General features: G+C 48.2%; 1 protein-coding gene across 1 annotated transcript in view; it reads left to right on the top strand.

The window, feature by feature from the left end:
* Positions 1–18,152, top strand: part of DNAI1 (dynein axonemal intermediate chain 1) — a 161,732-nt gene that overhangs the window by 119,913 nt on the left and 23,667 nt on the right. Inside the window, exon 20 of the mRNA XM_063320830.1 lies at positions 9,416–9,601. Within this exon, the coding sequence (XP_063176900.1) occupies positions 9,416–9,601 (186 nt within the window). The remainder of the gene's footprint in view (positions 1–9,415; positions 9,602–18,152) is intronic.

Raw genomic sequence — 18,152 nt, 5'->3', positions numbered from 1 at the left:
CTGGGACAAGGCATCTCCTGGCTCTCTGCACCATGGCCGGCGCAATTGCTGGGGTGTGAATACCTTAAATGAATGCATGTTCCTTTGCTGTCACCCAGAAGGACCTTTGAGTAGGCTGAAGTGGGTAGGGACCTTTTTAAAATGGCTGTGAAATTGCATTCACAGCATAAGTGGTTGTTTTCCGGTAAAACTGTTCATTTTCTTCTGCCACAAAACCTAAAAGGCTCTTTCTTATTCCTTGATGAATCTTTGAGATTGATATGGACTGCTGGGCAGACTTATGTCTGCTTTAAAACAAGGGCTGATGGCATGTCAAAGCTCAATGAGGTAGATGGGCAGAGTCCCTGGAATGACTGCTGCCTCCACTTTGTGCCAGTTGGGCTGTCCTGCCTTCTCCCCCAGCCACCAGGGTCTCTATGCACTGGCATTTCTCTCCCCTAGCTGCTGCTTTTGGGGAGTAAAGCTGGCCTGGAAGACACTGGTTTGCCCTGCAGGGTCTGAGCCCTCACCTCTATCCTGCTGCAGCTCCCATCCCATCATAGGGTGCTATGGTGGGCTCTAAGCCTCAAGATGTGCATCAAGTTACCTGAAGACACCACTGCTCGCTGGCATCCCTTAGCTACTGAGTCGCAGGTGAGATGGTGCTGTCAGCACAATATTTGGTTTCAGTGCAAAGTCAAAGTGGTAAATTTAAACTCCTGTTGTTAGTGGCTTTGCAGGAATTGTTTCTCACACAGATGCTCGCAGGCCAGTTTTTCATTACTAGACCTATTGCTCTTCCATGTTATGAAATACGGCATTTTGGTGAAACCTACCTACTGAGGTTAACTAGTTCATTCAGGCACACAGGAACCAAGTTTGCCTTTTTTGCTTGCTTGTACAGGTGAGAGCAAAAAAATTACTTAGGCTGCATCTCCAAAGATTTCGTTGATTCACCTGTTAGACTTCACAGAAAGGCCTACTGGAGGCACAGAGCCCAGCAGGAGCATCTGCGAGAGTTGAGAAAGCTGTTCCTAGGTGCCTCTCTGCTCTTCGTTATCGACCACCGCTAAGAATGACCCCTCACTTAGGTTTCAGTTTGCAAGTGGTGAAAACTGGGGAAAATCCCCGTCCTACTGTACAGAGGCAACAGCTCCCAAACCTTGATGTTTATTGCTTGGCATTTTATAATGACTTGAAATCTGTGCTGGTTTATTTTAAATGCCAGTCTCCAAACCGTGACAGTTTGATAACTGCCTTATGAATAGCTTTGCTGGCCTTCCACAGGGCTGCAGGTGGCAGAGAGCAGTGGCTGCTTCTCCCGTCAGACTCAATGATGCCCTTGCCTGTGCGACTGCCTGCCTTCAGCCATGCCCCAGCCTCCAGCACTGACTCTCTGCGGCGGGGCATAGCCAGGACCCTGCCAACACGTGAGGACATGGAGCTTGGTCCTCATCTGTGAGGACATAGTTTCAGCCTGACACCAGGAGCTGGTCGCAGTAGGGAGAATGCAGGGATACTGACACAGCTGGGATGCATTCACTTAGCACAGCTTGGGGAGATTTGTCCTGGGGAACATCAGGGACTGGTTGAAACAGTCTTCCTGTTCTTCAGCAGGTGTTTGGGCTGGGATGGCAGAGGCCTGCAGGAAAGTGTCAGAGGACTGCAGGAAAGACTCTTTGCCCAGTATTCAGGAGCATGACAGTGCAGCAGAGATTAGGCAGCCTAAATATGCTATCCAGAAAGATTCTGTGACAAATCATTGAACAGTCTATTTCTAAGCACTGGTAGATAAAAAAACGGCCAGTCTAGGAAGGCTTTAGTAACACTAAATCGCATAAAACTGATCTAATACTGTTCTTGAGAGTAATAGGCCTGGTAGATCAGAGGAACGAGATGTAATACAGGCTTACAGGTTGGCTTTGGGAACACTGTTGGCACAAGCCCGTAAGCAAACTGCAAGGGAGGGAGAAGGTGGATGTGACATGATGGAAGTCATCTTTGGCAGTGTGTAGTGCAGCTAGGGATGCCTCAGGGGCTGGGGCTGAAACACAGCAGTAATTCTGGGGGGAATTAGCCGACAGGACTTACAAGTGCTGAAATTGTAAATGAGCTCAACAACCTCACCAGCAATTTGCAATCAGTAGACTAAAATTCAATAAAGGCACAAACCAAATGTGCAGTATGAAATGAGCACTAATTGGGGAAGCAGCAGGACTGTAAGGGAGGCTGGGGACAGGGGCTGCCTGCGCTGCCATGCTCTCGCTAACACTGTGCCGCTGAGTCAAACCCTGGGAGAGTCGCCCCATGAGCACAACTGAGGCTCAGGCTGGACTTCGGACACTGGTCCCTAAGGAAGGTTCATCTGTGCTGTTGCATTAGGGATTGCAGCGTAGCACAGAGGTACCAGCTGCTATCATCAGCCCAGCTATTGCACAAGTTCAGCACAGATTAGTTTCTCTCTTTGACTTTCACCTTTCAAAAGTGATTTGGAAAGTAACATTAAATTTAGTACAAAAGTGAAGAGCAGAAGGAGGCTTTGTGATTCATTCCAAAGCATCAAAGCATGCTATTAATGTTAAAGAGAAAAAAAAAAAAAGAGTCACAGGCAACATAAGAGAAATCATATTAGACAAAACTGAAGTGCACCCAGCTTGGGTAGGATGTATCAGCTTTTTCGCACCAGATAACAGCATTCAGAAGTGTGCAGGACCGAGTCATGAAGGAGATTATCCTAATCACTGAGACTCTCAGAGCAGAGCCGGGCTAGCAGGAGTGGTGACTGACAAGGAAGTTAGCTTGGATAAACAAGCACTTTCTTGTAAAACAACGTTACAGGGTTTCCAGAAGAGGTCAGATGGTCCTTAGCCTGTTGGAATGAATGGCAGCTCTTCTACGTGCTGAGGCTTTGATTTCTTACTGACTCGTGGGAGCTGAGTCAAATCAGCTCAGGCTGATGCTGTTTTCATACCATGTCAAATTGGGAGCGACCCAGTTCTTGCTGAATGAAGAAAAGCTGAGAGATGCAGCCCCACAGTGAAGCAGCTCCCACAGTTAAGCCAGGGGACAGAGACGTTCTCTTTACAGCTGTGTCACTACCCTGGAGCAGTGAGCTGGGATGCTGCAGGGCAGGGGGATGTTCTTAGCCCTCCCCCGTGCCCTGGGACATGCAGCCAGCTCCCATCTGGCAAAGCTTACCCAGCTCAGCCCAAAAAGCATCTTTCACAGATGCCTGCTCATCCTCCCAAGCTCAAAGCTACCTCTGAAAATACTTGTAACAGATCTGGGGTCTGTCCTTTCATCAGTGTCATGAAAGTGCTGTGATAGCCTGTGAATTCTGTGATCTGTCTGGTGCTGGTATCGGGGCAGACGAGGACCAGCATTTCTGTGTTGTCACCACAGAAGCAGGGAGGCAAAAATGTTTTCTGTGCCAGGTCTTCTTTCCTCCTGCCAAGCTCCTGACTGCCCTTTGTGTCAGAGGGACCAAGAATTGTCTTACAACCCTTATTTGTAACTAAAAAATGTCCTCCTAGAGCAAATTAACTGTATTGGAGGCTGTTCTGGCTGCAGTGGAGTATAGAAATCACACCAAGTAAGGCCTCCACTGCACGGCAGCTTGGCTTTGATGCAAGCTGGGTCTCCCATGCCTGCCCAGTGCCTTTAGGATGCTCCAGCAGCTGCCTTGGTGCTAGACAGGGGCTGGGGGTGGCCTGCCCACTTGTTAAATATGTTACCTGAGAGTTTGAAACAAATCATCTGTGGAGTTTGCAAATGGATGAGGTATCATGATTCAGTCAAGAAAATGAGGTAAATCCATCACAAGGACAGTGAAAGCCAAGCAGTGAAAGAGATGTCAACTGGTAAAGGGCAGCATGATATTAAATTATCCCTCACCTTTTGCTCTTGCACTGATTTTATTCTTTGTTGCCAAGTTACCAGGTACATCTGCCTTTTTCTTACACACATATATATTTCCCCCCAGCCTTGGTTCTGGTTGTCATCAGGTTGTTTTTGAGTATGCTAGCATTGCCCAGACCCCTGCTGGGGAATGAATCGTTGTAAGCCTGGAAGAAAAGGACAGCAAAAGCTGCAGCCACTGCAGACCCAGCGTGTGTTTGAGGCATACAATAAAGGCAGGGTAGGTCAAAGTAGCTCTTCAGCTCCCTTCTTCATGGGCCACAAAAGTCAAGTAGTTCGTTATGCTGGCAGAGAGTTTGGCTGCTTTTGGGTGATGCAGTTTGGAGGGTCCAGGTCTCCCCCAGGTTCCCTGGCATTTCCCTCCCTGGGCTTGCCAGCCTGCTGTGCTGCAGGGCAGGGGGTGACAGCAGAGTATAGGGACAGAGTGGTCCAAGTCACCTCGGAGCTGCTGAGCAGACAAGAGGCTGGGCTGGCTGTCAGGCTCTACATGCAGTTTGCAGAGCAGGTGGGGAGAAATGAGATGTTCAAAAGTCTGAATGTGTTTTGATGCTGGAGCTATGGTAATAGCCTTGGATGTGCGCTGCACCGCATTTACAGAGCAGCCATGTGGAGCCTCAGTGGGGAACCGCTGGATTTTGGGAGGTGGAATACATTTGTATGATTCATAGACAGAGGAGCTGTTGGTCTGGATGCAACTGAGCTGGTTTTCTTCTCTGGCTGTTTGAGAGTCAGGCATCAAAGCAGCTCATTTATGACAAATATTTCTGCAACTGTAACACAGCAGAGTTAGATCCATTATTGCCTGTGCATCAAGCATGGAGGCTCTGTTGTTACCCTGATGGTAATTTAAAAATGTTCATATTGAATAAAAAGCATCAGACAGAGACTGCAAGGTTCACCTGATCTCATCTCAGATATAACTGGGCATCTACTTAAATTCAGTGCTTTTCAGGGGCTACTGACTTACCAGAGTTACTGTCCTGCCATTAAGATGTTTGCTTTGAGCATCTGCCTGGCATATCTACCGTCAGACCATCTAGCATGTTGGTATTGTGAGTCTAGGTTTCTTTTGATGATTGTTGATGCTGGCTCGTAAATCCCCATGCTGCAAGGAACTGTTTAGCTCAACAGCTTGGGCTTCATTTGGAGGGTCGTACTTGTCCTCCTGCACTTCCTTGGGGTGGCCATGCAGGTCTACAGGGACCATAAATAAAATAGCCATTGGAGTCATTGGTTACTGCCCCATGCTTTGTTCTCCCTGGGGATCTGCAGCTAAGGTAGGGGAAGCGTAGGATAGTTCTTGCACTTTCCTATTTCAGACATTTTCAGATTTCTTCTACCTCTCCCTCTGTGCCTCTCCCCAGGTTTCTTGTTCTTGGAGTCTGATTTATGTCCCTCCAAGGGAGTGGACATGTATTGTTCCTAAGGACTCTGTAACAAAAGAACTGAAATGCCCTTTCCCATTATCTGAATGTGTATTACCAGAAAGAATTAAGATGTCTGCTGTGATCTGTAAGCAGCAGGGCTGCAGACTTAGCAGGTCCCTGATTAGTTTCTACAGGATCTGCAGAAGGTATCTCACAAAAGCGAGTTTAGTGTCAGGAGGCTCCAACTCCCTCTTTGAGGACCTGCGCCACAGTGGAAACACTGTTTGAGGGCTGAAAATCAGAGGTTCGAAACCTCCACTATGTAGTTAGTTTCTAAACTGCCTCTACATGAGTGTAGGTGAGTAAATGTGGTGGCCTGGGCAGGACTGGGATCAGCCTAGGTGGCATAAGAAGAAGTGGTGAGCAGAGTCTGCAGGAAAGAGGGGGCTATTCAGGGGGGGACCGTCACTGCGAGGGTCTGACAAGGATACTGCTTTGACGTGCTTTTTGTTCCTACACAGTTCTCAGTACCATTAAAACTCAAGCTGGTGTCCCAGCACAGGGCACCGCACTGCCGTGGTGCCATATGCTGTCTTCCCATCAGAGTTACACTTCCTGCTTTAGGGACCCTGAGCAAGTTACTGTGTTTCCCATGGATTTGTTGAACTGTGAAGTGTCGTATTCTGACAAGCACCACTGCCTTGCTGTGTTGCTGGAGATAAAAGTCTGGGTGATGCTCTGGTGCAGAGCAAGGCATCGGGGGCCAGGTGTGTGGAAACAGGCCTGCCCTGCGAGCCATAGGAGCCCAGGATGATGTGGCACCTTGTATGTCGGTGAATATGTAAATATGCTTAATCACCACATGTGGAAAGTTATACAAATGCCAGCCCTCATCAAAAATGCCCATTTGCACCAGCTGCCTGACAGTGTCTGGGTGGTACCTCTCATCTGGGTACTGCTGGATGAGTGCCTGAGAAGAAGGGTGCTCCGTGGGGTGTCTCTGGCTCTGGTCATCCCAGCTCCCCATGAGTCTGATACCTGAGTCACACATGAGGTTGGGTGGCATTTCTGTGGGTTGTGGTTGCACTTCTCTGGGTCATATACTCAGAGAGGGCTCATTTGCAAAACCTGAGAGGCCCTCTTTGTGTGTAAGCAGTGATCTATTGTCTGGCGGGATAGAAGCCACCGGGGCAGTGGGATGGAGAGAAGCAGTACACTATTCGGTGAGTCTCCGGGGTGGGAGACGCATCTGGAGCCTACTCCATAATCCTTAATCCCAGGACCTGAGCCAGCAGGGCAGCTCATGGGACTAGGAACCTCAAGGGACAGCTGCAGGTTTTCAGTATCCCATTCTTTGGGCAGAAAGCCTTGACCCAAGGCCCAGGCAGATCTGCAGATGGTGCTGGTCATATGTGGCTCTGCTGCTTTGCAGCACTGTTAAGCTGCCTCAAGTGTTGTGGGAAGCCCCATGCCCCTTTTGGGTTACTCCAAAAGCACCAATAACAGTGTGGTCTGACCCTGTTTCCCTCCTCCTGAGAGTGCCTCTAAGCCTCTAAATGGAAGCCTCTGCAGTCCTTCCTAATGCCTGTGTCCCACCCCTCCATCTGGAGCGTCTGACAGCTGATATGAGGCTGATGTTTCCAGCTGAAGAACTGAAATAGTTTGTTCTTTTCCATGATTCCCTTGGCAAAGGAAAACAAGCCCATTTGTTTAGAAGCTCATAAAAGAGGAGCTTTATAGTAGGAACATTCATAAACTTGTTTGCTTTTGACCTTCTCCGCATTGCTGATGGTTTCGAGTTCTTGTCCCAGGCATTGTGCTTGTCTGGGCTGTCAGTGACATTTTTGAAAAACAGCCTCACCCAGAGTAATTTGCATTGCTCAGCACTCCGACACTGAGCCTTCAGACATGCCATCTTTCTCCGTGCCAGGGCTGGATAGGGTGAGCAGGTTTGATACATTGACAGCCTTATAGAAGTGCAGTGCAGACCTGGCTGCTGAAAGGAAACATGGCCATTAATTCCATGTTGCTTTTTTTACTAGATTAATTGATGCTACTTAAGGAGTGGGCATTTCTCAGGTTCTTAGGTCATTAAGCATTGAGCTTGCACCATTGGAGGGGGGAGGTGAATCGTGCCCTTCAATTAATAAAAATATATTCTGTGAAAGCAAGCAATTAAATCTTCAGTGGGTCATGGGGGACTGATATGCTTGAAAGGGAGCTTGTTTCTTTTCAGAGATAGTAAGACAGCGGGTGTAAAATACAAGCCAGTACAGCCACCTTTATTTATGCCTAGAGGTAGGAAATTCAGATTACCTTGGCTGGACTGTGAGACCTCAAGTGTCAGGTCTATATTCAGAATTTAATGCTAGCATCTGATATTTTGAGCAGATAAAAATGAAATATTTTTTTCCACCTATGTTTCTGCTGACCGGGGAAGGACTGTCTAAACTGCAGATCCTTACCTGTGGCTGACGCTTTCGATTCCCTTCTTGAATTATACTGTCATGGATTTCTTCAAAATATGTCTGAGAAGCCCGTCCACTTTTCAAGCTCTTCCTCATCTGAAAAAGTCTTATTTTCCTTCGGTGGATGGAGTCTTCCTCCTGTTGTTTTCTGCATCTGTAAAACCCTTGCATGGTTCTCCTGCCCAGACCAAGGAGATCACAAATCGGTAGATGTTGAGTCCTACGAAGACACAGCAGCTCACGAGGCTGCCTGGTGCCTGTGCTTGCACATTGCCCAGCTCTTTGCTATACACGGACTCAGATAAAATTCACCAATTCATTGGTCTGTGATGGGAAAGTACATGTACTGATTTGATACAAAACCTTCCATGCTCTTTGGAATAAGCATTTATAGGGGAACACGATCCGATTTCAGATAATTCCTCGATTCAAATTGTGAGCATGGCACAATGTTGAAATAATATGTTTTATCTGTCTCCTAAGTGCTGGTAAACAACACACAGCTGGCAGGAGATGTACAAGTAGTTCAGTACTAATTTCCCCCGTATTCCCACTGTACTTGTTAGCATGAAATATTCCCTTCCTCAGTTTTTACGAAGACAGAAAAGGGAAAAGAAACATACGGCTGAAAGTCTGCACAGTGGATTCAAGGTAGGAGTCTGGCATGCTGGAGGTTGCTCACTTCAGCGCCGGGGAAGAGAGGCACATCATGTTTTATTAGCCTTTATAGGCAGTATCAGTGACAGGAGCTAATTGCAATTATTGGGAGATAATGTTAAGTTAACACGTTCTCTCGAGTAACTATCACTCTTATCTTTGGAGTCATGATGAAACGTGCATTGTCATGCAGTCGGTGCTGTGGCAGGTCTGCGTCACTGCTGTATCAGTGCCATAGGTCTGAGGTCTGTGACAGTGGGAATCCCGCCTGATTGTGGCCTCGGTTGGGTCTCCCTCCATCCTCACCTTTCTCGTTTGGCCAGTCTTTACCTGGCACTTCTCTGGATGCTGTGGGAGAAGGACATGTGTGCAGGCACAGCATCCGAAGCAGCTGGACTGGAGTGGGCTGCCAGCACCAAGCTGTCCTGTGCTGTGCATTTGCCTGTGCTTCCCTGGCTTTACCCCAGGGTACACTCTTAATCATGCTGTCCATGTTCCCATCGCTTCCCTATTAATTACTGGTTTGAGTCTTTAATGTTATCATTAAGCTGTAAATGTTGGAAAGCTCTGCAATAAGGGGTAATAAGTATTTCTGACAGCATTCCCCTCTTTGTGCATCAATCTGTGTTAGACTCTGATTTAACACCTGGTTGTCTCATTACTTGCAGCACTGAGAAGAGAGATTAAGACCTATGGGGTTAGCAGTGCTGGCTCTGAGACTTCTCCAGTCTGGATGAGCTGGAGGCTTGACAAGGGTCTTGGAAAGAGCTTGCACCCACAGCAGGGAACTGGTCCTCATTCCATGAGTCCCTGCAGGAGGGGGACGGTCCCTCAAAAGCAGCAGGCGGCTTCTGCATGCTGGTTACTTAAAAGAGGACAAAGGCTCTGACTGCAGATGGTAATTGTGTGCTGAGGCTGCCTTTCCATGGGACCTTTTCTCTCTGATTTCTCCAGCCATCGTTCTGCTGCTGAGGGATGTTCTTGCCTGATTAATGCCTTTTGTGTTCTTTGCCTTTTTTTCCCCAGGCTCATGTGTTTGATCTGAGCATTAATAAGTATGAAGCTCTCTGCACCCAGCTAGTTGTGGCCAAGAAGAAAAATAAAATAACGCATGTCCAGTTTAACCCTGTCTACCCCATTGTCATCATTGGCGATGAACGAGGCCACATTACCTCCTTGAAGCTCTCTCCCAATCTGCGCAAGATGCCCAAGGTAAGGATGGCCTGCATTCCCATAATGGAGGTACCAAACCACAACAGGTCTCTTCGTGCCTTGTCACTGTCCCCACTCCTTCCATGCAATGGTGTTGGTAAAGCTGCTCTCTAGAAAGGTGCTTAAGATTACCTCAAGCCTTTTGGGTAGGATGCCAGAGATGCTGGATCTCTGTCTGTGTTCCTGTGTGAGTAAGAATGCTCAATTCACTCCTGGGCAGGAGCAGGGACTGGTGGGAAGGGGGTTTGCTGTCTGTGGACACTTTCTCACCATGGTCCAGACAAACCCAGAAGCTCTGCAGAGAGTGATTTTTTTCCCAAAGCTCACAGTTTTCTGAGCTTTGGGTTTTGTCTGCAAAACTCCTTTAAACCAAGTAAAAGAGGTCCCAGCTCCTTCTCAAGTCCTCCCACAGAGCCCATCCTGCCTGTCTTCTTCTGCTCCTGGATCATCAAAGCCTATTCCCTGACCACCACATCATCTCTCCTATAAATGAGAAAGCACTGTCTTTAGCTTGTGCAGAGGCTTGGGATCCTTGTCTCAAGCGACAGCAAGGAGATGCATGTGCCTCTGTGAGTTGGTGAAGCCCCTTTTTCCACCCAGCCATAAGAGCCAGTCGTGAAGGATGATGACTTCTCCCACATGGATCCTTTACTAGACTTTATTTCTGGGCTTCATCCATTTGTGAGCTGAATAGCTGTAAATGCAGTGTCCTTTCTGAGCCCATGTAATTCTCATATCCGGTTGTCTCTTGTTTAGTGGAGCTTTTTCAATTTCAGGCTTTTTAGAACTGATCCAAGAAAGCAATCTCTCAAGATGATCATCTTTTATTTATATACCCCCAAAGGTTTTATATACTCTACTAACCCACTGTATTAGGCAGGGTCTTTGGCCAGGAACTAATCACCCTAGTGTCATTCCAGAGTCTTCCGAGTGATTTTTAAAAAGTTCCTTCAGCCATAGAAAATGGAAATGTGAAATAGGAAATGTGAATCTTCCCTGTGCTGAGAGGGCATAGAAAGCACAGTAGCATGGCAGTCTGTTTGGGGCTGGGCATGGGAGCTGTGGAGGAGAATTCTCATATGCTTTTCTATTTCCATCGAAACCACAGCCCAAGACCATCTGAGCTCTCAGGGCTGTCATCAGCTTGGCTGAGGACAAGTTCCCTGGTTGCTTTATGAGTCCTTCCTGGGCATGGGCAAGCACTGTGTCTGCTGTGTACCCTGGCTGCATAAGGGTTCAGTGGTGGAGATGGGTCACACACACATAAACGTGACTCCTCTCCTCCACAGCCCGGCTGTGGGCTGAGCAGCACCCAGCAATACTGCGCTGTGGGTCAGAAAGAATTTGAATGTCTCCTTCCACTCCTGGTGGCCAGCAGCAGTCCTCCGTGCAGGTATGAGCATCGTCATCCCCCTTTATCAACTTTCTTCAGAGGCAAATTGCATGTTTTTGACAAAACAGTTCAAACTGTCAGCTCAGGAGTGGCTCAATCACTTATTGCTGACCTTAAACCAATAGGTACCATATCCCAGGCAACATATAAATGGGATGGAAATGGACTCTCCTGCTCTGGTGTTATTAAGCTATCTGTCTTCTGCTTGCTGGTTTAGGTTTGAAGCGAAACTAAACACTGAAGTAAATGTTTTCTGCACATGCGGAGAAGAAGTAGGGGTGTTCAGGCATGGCTGGTGATGTGTGCATGTCCCCTGGCTACAGCCAGCTCTTCTCTGAAAGAGATGAGAATTTAAAACAGATGACATGCAGCGGTGATGGCAAAATGGTGGATCTGTCCCAGCCAGCTCAGCGGCCGTACTGTGCCACAAGTGGACAAGTGAGCTGGGTCTCTGAGCCCATCTTTTGTGGCTGATGTGGCATCTGCTGTGCCAAATGCCGGTGTCTGGGACCCTGTGGTGAGGAGGTTTAGCTGCTGCAAAAGGGTGCTTTAACAGACTGAAATCAAGCCCCGGCAGAACAGGCAGTGCAATCCACTGTGTTATCTTGTCCACCTCTTTCCTGTGCCAGCAGCAGCCTTCTTGTCCTTAGTTAGCAGCAAGCCTCCAGCCGTGTTTGCAAGAGTATCATCTCACTGTGGGGAGTCAGATGTACTTCCAGAGTATTGATCCTGGCTCCTCTGAAGATCAAGTCAGCATGCTCTTTAAACCTTTACCCTGTGCAGCCAGCTTTCATCTGTAAAATGACTTCACTTCTCCCTCTTCTCTGGGAGTCCCCAGAGCCAAGTTAACAGTCGTGGGATAGCCATAGATTTTTGTACGTGGAGAGGGTCCATAACTGTGCAGAGGAGTCCTGGCATCCCAGCTGTCTCCTTGCAGGTAGAGAAACCTGTCTGTTTGGCACCCGGGTAACCCAGTGCATTCTCTCCAGCACTTGATCCCTGCAGACCCCAGTGCAGAAACCTGCCTGACACCCAGGAGGATAAGCCTGACAACCCTTCTCACCCAGGAGGATAAGTCATGGCCAGTGCTTCTGCAGGTTGAGGCCTTCACACCAATCTACGTGCTCAGCTGCCTGGTCTTGTTTCCGTCAACTCCTTTGGAGATGGGAAGGTGCCTTTTGTTGAGGTCTGGAAGAACTCTGGGTGCATAAATGGCTCATCCCAGTCCCACTGCCCCTCTGTTTCACACTGGTGTCACAGGGGTTTGCCTGTGAAACCTCTCCACCAGCTTCCCACACAGCTGGGACAGCTGCTTTTAACAGGTATGACTAGCAGACTAATCACCCTTTTTTGAGAGAGCTCTTGATAGCCACATGTCATTCCAAACCCCGTTCTTCCCCTAAAAATAGACGTGGTGCTGTCTGCTCCATGTTCTGCAGATTCCTTGGCTGTTGCTGGGCTTCCAAGACAGGGCTCACCAAGAGAGACTGAGCTGACTTTGTCCCAGTGGGATTTCAGCCGTTCTGAATTTAGTCTGGTTTGCCTGTTAGTTAAAGCCAGTGTGGTGAATAAATGGAAATAGAGACGGTAAGGACTTCTGGGTTCTTGTCAGGCCTTGGTTCATTCCTCTCTGAAGAGAGGAATGTCCTTGAGCAAAGAGAGGAGGTTCAAGAGCTCTTTAAATAACTCGCCGGGTTGATCTGCAGCTTAATTAATTCATGTTTGTAAAACACTTTGGGATCTTTAAGAAGTGTTATTTAATACTCCCAAGTTTTGCTGTCAGTGGTGTTAGCGCAGCCTCATTTATGAACACTTGGCAGAGAAAATATGCCAAGGGGACAACTTTTCAAAAGCACTCAGGTGGCATTGTCAGAAGTGACTTTCATCAAGGCACCCAGTAAAAGCTTAAAAAAATGCCTAAAACTCCCATCACTCCCCTCCTAAATCATTTAGTGGCACATCGGAAAAGGTGCATTTGTTGTTGAGAGGAAGCTGGGGACAGGGGCTCTGCCACCTATCAGGCACTTGTGTCAAGGGCACATCTATGTGGACAGAGGGTACAGAGGTCCCTGTGTCTTTGCCCTGGTGATTTGGGTCCTGGATCCTTCCCTAGCCCCAGAGTCTGAAGTTTCTGGGGTGGGACAGAGACATCCCCTTGCCCCGAGGCAGTGAGCTGTATTTATTTCCAAGAGGTGTGATTCTCGTAGGTTTTCTATGCCTATTGCTGTTGTCTCCAGATTGTGTGAGTACTCTGGGAGTCCTAGGAAGTCCTCTGGGAACACACTACCCAACTACTAAGCACCAGCTCCAAGAGTCTGGGAAGCATGGAGGCTGGGGGCACAAAGATGGCTGAACCAAAACCTTGTGGGAAGAGCAAAGATAAGGCAGAGAGCAAAGCTTGCTGAAGGTGGGCTTGCAATCAAACTACCACCAGCAGTCCTGTGTCGTCCACACCGAACAGCCTTGAGCACCCAGCCCTGCTTGGGCAGAAAGCTCATGCCAACGATATTGTCCTGTGCAAGGAGACCTGGTGAAACTAGATTGGGTCCTTCTGCTCAGAGCTCAGAGGTGGGGCAGAAATACTTGCAATATTTTAAGATGCAGCAGTAGGAACAAGTGGCTCCCTGCTGTCATCCAAACCGCTTTTGGACTCCAAGCGCTCCTTAAATATTGCAGTGTTTGTCAGGCAGGAATTGTTTAACTAATAAAGTACCATTCCTAATTAGTAACAACCTTGGTGGCTGAGTTCACCCAAGGGAAGCATTGCTGCAAGAGGAATCAGTTTGGGGCAGAGCTGTTTAATTAGTAAGCCGTCCGGGTTTCATTTGAGGGTTGGAAGAAATTAAAGCATTTTGTCATCACAGTCAGAAGGATGTAGCTGCTCATGGGCTTTGGTTTGTTTTAAAAAAACTGCTAAAATAGCCTAGTGCAACCCCTGTCAGTGCCAAAAGTAAGCAGGAGATAGTCAAAAAAAGTGTGAAGGGTTTTTAGAAATGTTGGGAGACCACAGTGGAGTGGGAGAAGAAAAGAAAGCAGGTCAAAGAAAGATTACAATACAGCATTTGCTGAGGCTAAGGCAAATTTCTTGGCCAGTACCCAGACTGACAGACAAGGAGGCAGCCAGCTTCTTGGCCTGATGCTTGTCTTGGGTATTTATCTTGGATTATCTAGGATGATTATCTCAGTCTCTGTTCCTGCTACTAGTTTCTTCACATGCAAGTCACCTCTTTTTCTGTCCCGCGGGAACAATTGCGTTACTTCCCAGGCAGTATATCCCAGGCAGAGCATGAGTGGAGTGGGAAGGGGCTCATGGCTGCTCGCCCATGCCGGGACACTGTGGCAGGGCTGTGCGTGGGTCAGGAGCTGCAGGCACACACCTTTGAGTCTAACACTGGGTGCCTGTGAGCAGCCTGTGGTGTGGGTAGAAGCCGGCGAGCATGGGGTGGCTCTGAGCCTTCCTATTCATGTGCAGATGCTGGGCAACTGCTCCGCTCTCTCTACCACATCAGCCAGTGTCCCCTCCGTACTCCCTGTGCCTCTTTGCAGCCCTGATGATTTTGCCCTTGGCCAAATACAGCCCAAGGATGCTCAGCCAGGGAAGGGGCATTGATTTTTGCTGGCTGAAACACTTTAGCTCTTTGACCACAGCTGATAGCAGGGTCTGGAAGGGATCAGTTAGGATTTGGGGGACTGTGATGGACAGTGGGAGGATGCTGGGGTTTTCAGGAGGTGAAGGAGGGAAGGGGATTTGAGGAAGACTGGTGGAAGTGTGCAAAGTTTTAGGGAGACTGTAGGATAGTGGCTGAAATCTCTGCTTCAGCCTATTCCCCTCCCCAGCCTTGCCACCTTTGCTGTCTCTGGGGCTTGAGGTTGCTTCCTTCTCATACTCCCCAGCAGCACCCACTGCACATAGTGCTTTCTCAATAAGGGACCCTGTTTTTGTCCCTGTACCCAGCCTCAGTGGGATGCAGTTCGGTCCAGAGCTGGTACTAAGCTAGAGCAGTGTGGACAGACAATGGGATGCTTGATCCTGAACATCACTGCTTTGTAGCCTTGCATTGTTGTGACCTAGTAAGGTGGGGAGAAACTCGAAGGATTTAAGGATCAGGAGATTGTTTCTGTTCTTAGTGTTTTCCTGTAACTGTGGAAGGCATTTCAGTAGCTGTGAGGAATGAACCGACCAACACGGGAAGATGAATCTGAACTCCCTCCTTCTGTCCCAGGAGGTACAGTCTATCTGCATGTGGAATCGTATTTACAGATGGAAGCTATAGATTAGATACATTCTCCAAGTTCACATCAGTCCTGGGCTGGTGAGTGGTTTAGCACTGAGGGAAGTACCTTTTGTCCCCAGACTTTCTATTTCAACATCTTCCACGTGATATCATTCTGCCTGAGAAAAGCACTCGCCTCTCCTCTCTAAACAGCTCTAGTCTTGCTCTTCTAGTGATATAATTCCTAGTCTCTCTGTTTTCATGCAAATGCTCTTCTCTCGTTGAGATTCCTGCAGTCACTTCTGTGCTGTTCAAGCAGTGGCCAATTTCCTTGTGTCTCTTCAGGGCTGGCTAATTACGCAGTGACCCAAAAGCACAGAGCACAAGCAGTGCTGGAGGAATTTGGCGGTGAGCACTGTTGTGCGTTGCCTACACCAGGACTGCCTCCTCCAGATGCAGCTTGGCCCCCTGATAAGGAGGCACACACAAATAAGCTTGGGTCTCATAAAAACTGACCTGCAGCTTGATGGCTTTGCTTCCTCTGAGATTTGCAAATGCTTTTTGATTTCCTTTCAGTCCTTCCCCTGTTATTTAGTCTAGTTGCAGACAGCTGCTCTCTATACTGTTAGGGGAAGAGCTGAGCACTGTGGGGTGTGTCCAGGGACTTGTGAAACCCTATTTCTGCCCTTTCGCAGCTTTCTGTGTTGCTTGTGTAGGCCAGGTAAGGATGTATGCACCAGCGTTGACTCCTTCGTACAGAAAGGAAACACAGTGCTGGAGGCCTTCAAGAAGGGCAGGTTAGAGACATATCTGTAGGGACTGGTTGCTCTGAGCCTGTCTTGGAGCAGGAAGGGCTGGAGGCAGTTGCTGTGACGGTCCCCGCTGTCGGCACACGTTGGCCCTAGCACACACTGAGGCCAGCAAGAGGCCATACTGCTTGACTGCAGCTTGCCAGGGTGTGAGCAGCGTTGCTTGTGACCTGCGGCCGTTTTGCTATGCAGATCTGTGAGTCATAATTGTAAATCAACATCTACCGAAGGGAATACTGATATGCACTGACAAAAGCAGGCTCCCCTGCCCCTTCTGCCTGCTCCTTCCCTGCCACGCTATCCTGCCCTGCCACTGTGCTGGGAAACCCAAGACCTTCACAAGCCTACAGGATCCCTCCTTCCTCCACTGTCCCACATGGGGATATCTGTGTCCAGTTCTGGGCTCCCGGGTTCAAGAAGGACAGGGAACTGCTGGAGGGGGTACAGCAAAGGGCTACAAAGATGATTAGGGGATTGGAAAACCTCTCTTATGAAGAAAGGCTGAGGGACTTGGGTCTTTTCAGTCTGGAAAAAAGACGACTGATCTTATCAACACTTATAAATACTTAAAGGGTGGGTGTCAGGAGGATGGGGCCAGGCTCTTTTCAGTGGTGCCCGGGGACAGGACAGGAGGTAACGGGCACAAACTTGAACACAGGGAGTTCCATCTCAACATGAGGAGGAACTTCTTTACTCTGAGGGTGGCAGAGCCCTGGCACAGGCTGCCCAGAGAGGTGGTGGCATCTCCGTCTCTGGAAACATTCCAAACCCGCCTGGACACGTTCCTGTGCAACCTGCTCTGGGTGATCCTGCTCTGGCAGGGGGTTGGACTAGATGATCTCCAGAGGGCCCTTCCAACCCTACCATTCTCTGAGTCTGTGATCTCCCAATCTAGTGTAGCCTCAGATAAAATGAGGGGACTGTTTAGTCCTGGAAAGCTGTTTCTTGGGAAAGCAGGTCTTCTTGGAAACCAGTCCTTCTTGGGCAGAACTGAAACCTTTGGATATTTGTCTGGAGAACCGGGACATATCCACTGTGCTCTACAGCACAAATCCAGATGTCCAAGAGTGTCACACCACAAGTACGAGTTCTGGATCCCGGACAGAGACGTTGCAACCTTAGACACTAGCACTGTTTGGAGAGCTAACTCAAACAAGTCAGCAGTAGATCTAATGGACTTGAATCTTCTCTCGCTAAATCAGTTTTCTGTGTTTCTGGAGAAATAACTTTCGGGTTGCATCAGACTGTGTGAAGGAAGAAAAGAACTCCATATAGCTGTGGTATTGCTGAACCCCAAGGTTAAAGAGCTGGGTTTTTTTTTTCACTGTTCCTGACCATGCATCTTTAACCTTATTTTTGTTGTGTAATGTCGCTTTCTGTGACCGCTCTGTTTGGCAGTTGGTGAAGAGACAACATAAGCGTATTTGCAAGTTATTTTAAGCTGAAGTGAATTCTCAGTGGTCAGGATGAAGTGTGTTTAGTACGTTAAATGGAAACATTGGCAACTGGAGCAAGAAAAGGTCCCATTTTAAGAAAATTCAATAGTACTTATAAATTATTTCTGAAGTGCAAGTCTCATCCTGTAAGGTGCTGCGTGCTGTCAGAGGGACACTGACAAAGCCAGGAGGACTGACTTTGAGTGTCTAGTTTCCTCTTTGAAGATCTGTGTAATAGAAAGGTTTGTCCATGTTTCAAAGTGATGCAGGACTGCTCCATTTTGCAGTACGAGGTGTCTGGAGAAAAATGCTAGGGGTATTTGTTTTTCTGGTCAATAACAGTCAAGTCACTGAGCTAAATGCCCTGCTCTAGACATAAATCTGGTGTGTATCCATTAAATTTGCTGTCCTCTGGGTATTCAAGAGTAACTGAAATCTGAGTTTGGCCAAGTGAAATGTTTTTTAGTGTGGCCTTATTTTACTCCTTCCCTCATATTTCTCCACGCTTATGTTGCCACATATGCCACATAATGTCACAGTTATGTTGCCACAAGAACTGTTTTGTCTTCAGGCTTTGGGTCCTCTCCTTTGTGAACAGATTGTGTCTGTACTGTGTTGCCTGCCATCCTAGAGCTCCCCAAACCCCAGCAGGCTGGGCTTTGCTCCTCTGCAGCCCGATGAGCCCCTCGCTGCCTGTTC

Source organism: Chroicocephalus ridibundus, chromosome Z, assembly GCF_963924245.1.
Source record: "Chroicocephalus ridibundus chromosome Z, bChrRid1.1, whole genome shotgun sequence".
NCBI lineage: Eukaryota > Metazoa > Chordata > Aves > Charadriiformes > Laridae > Chroicocephalus > Chroicocephalus ridibundus.
Note: the sequence above shows the minus strand (reverse complement) of the source record. Positions and strands in the feature narration are given on the sequence as shown.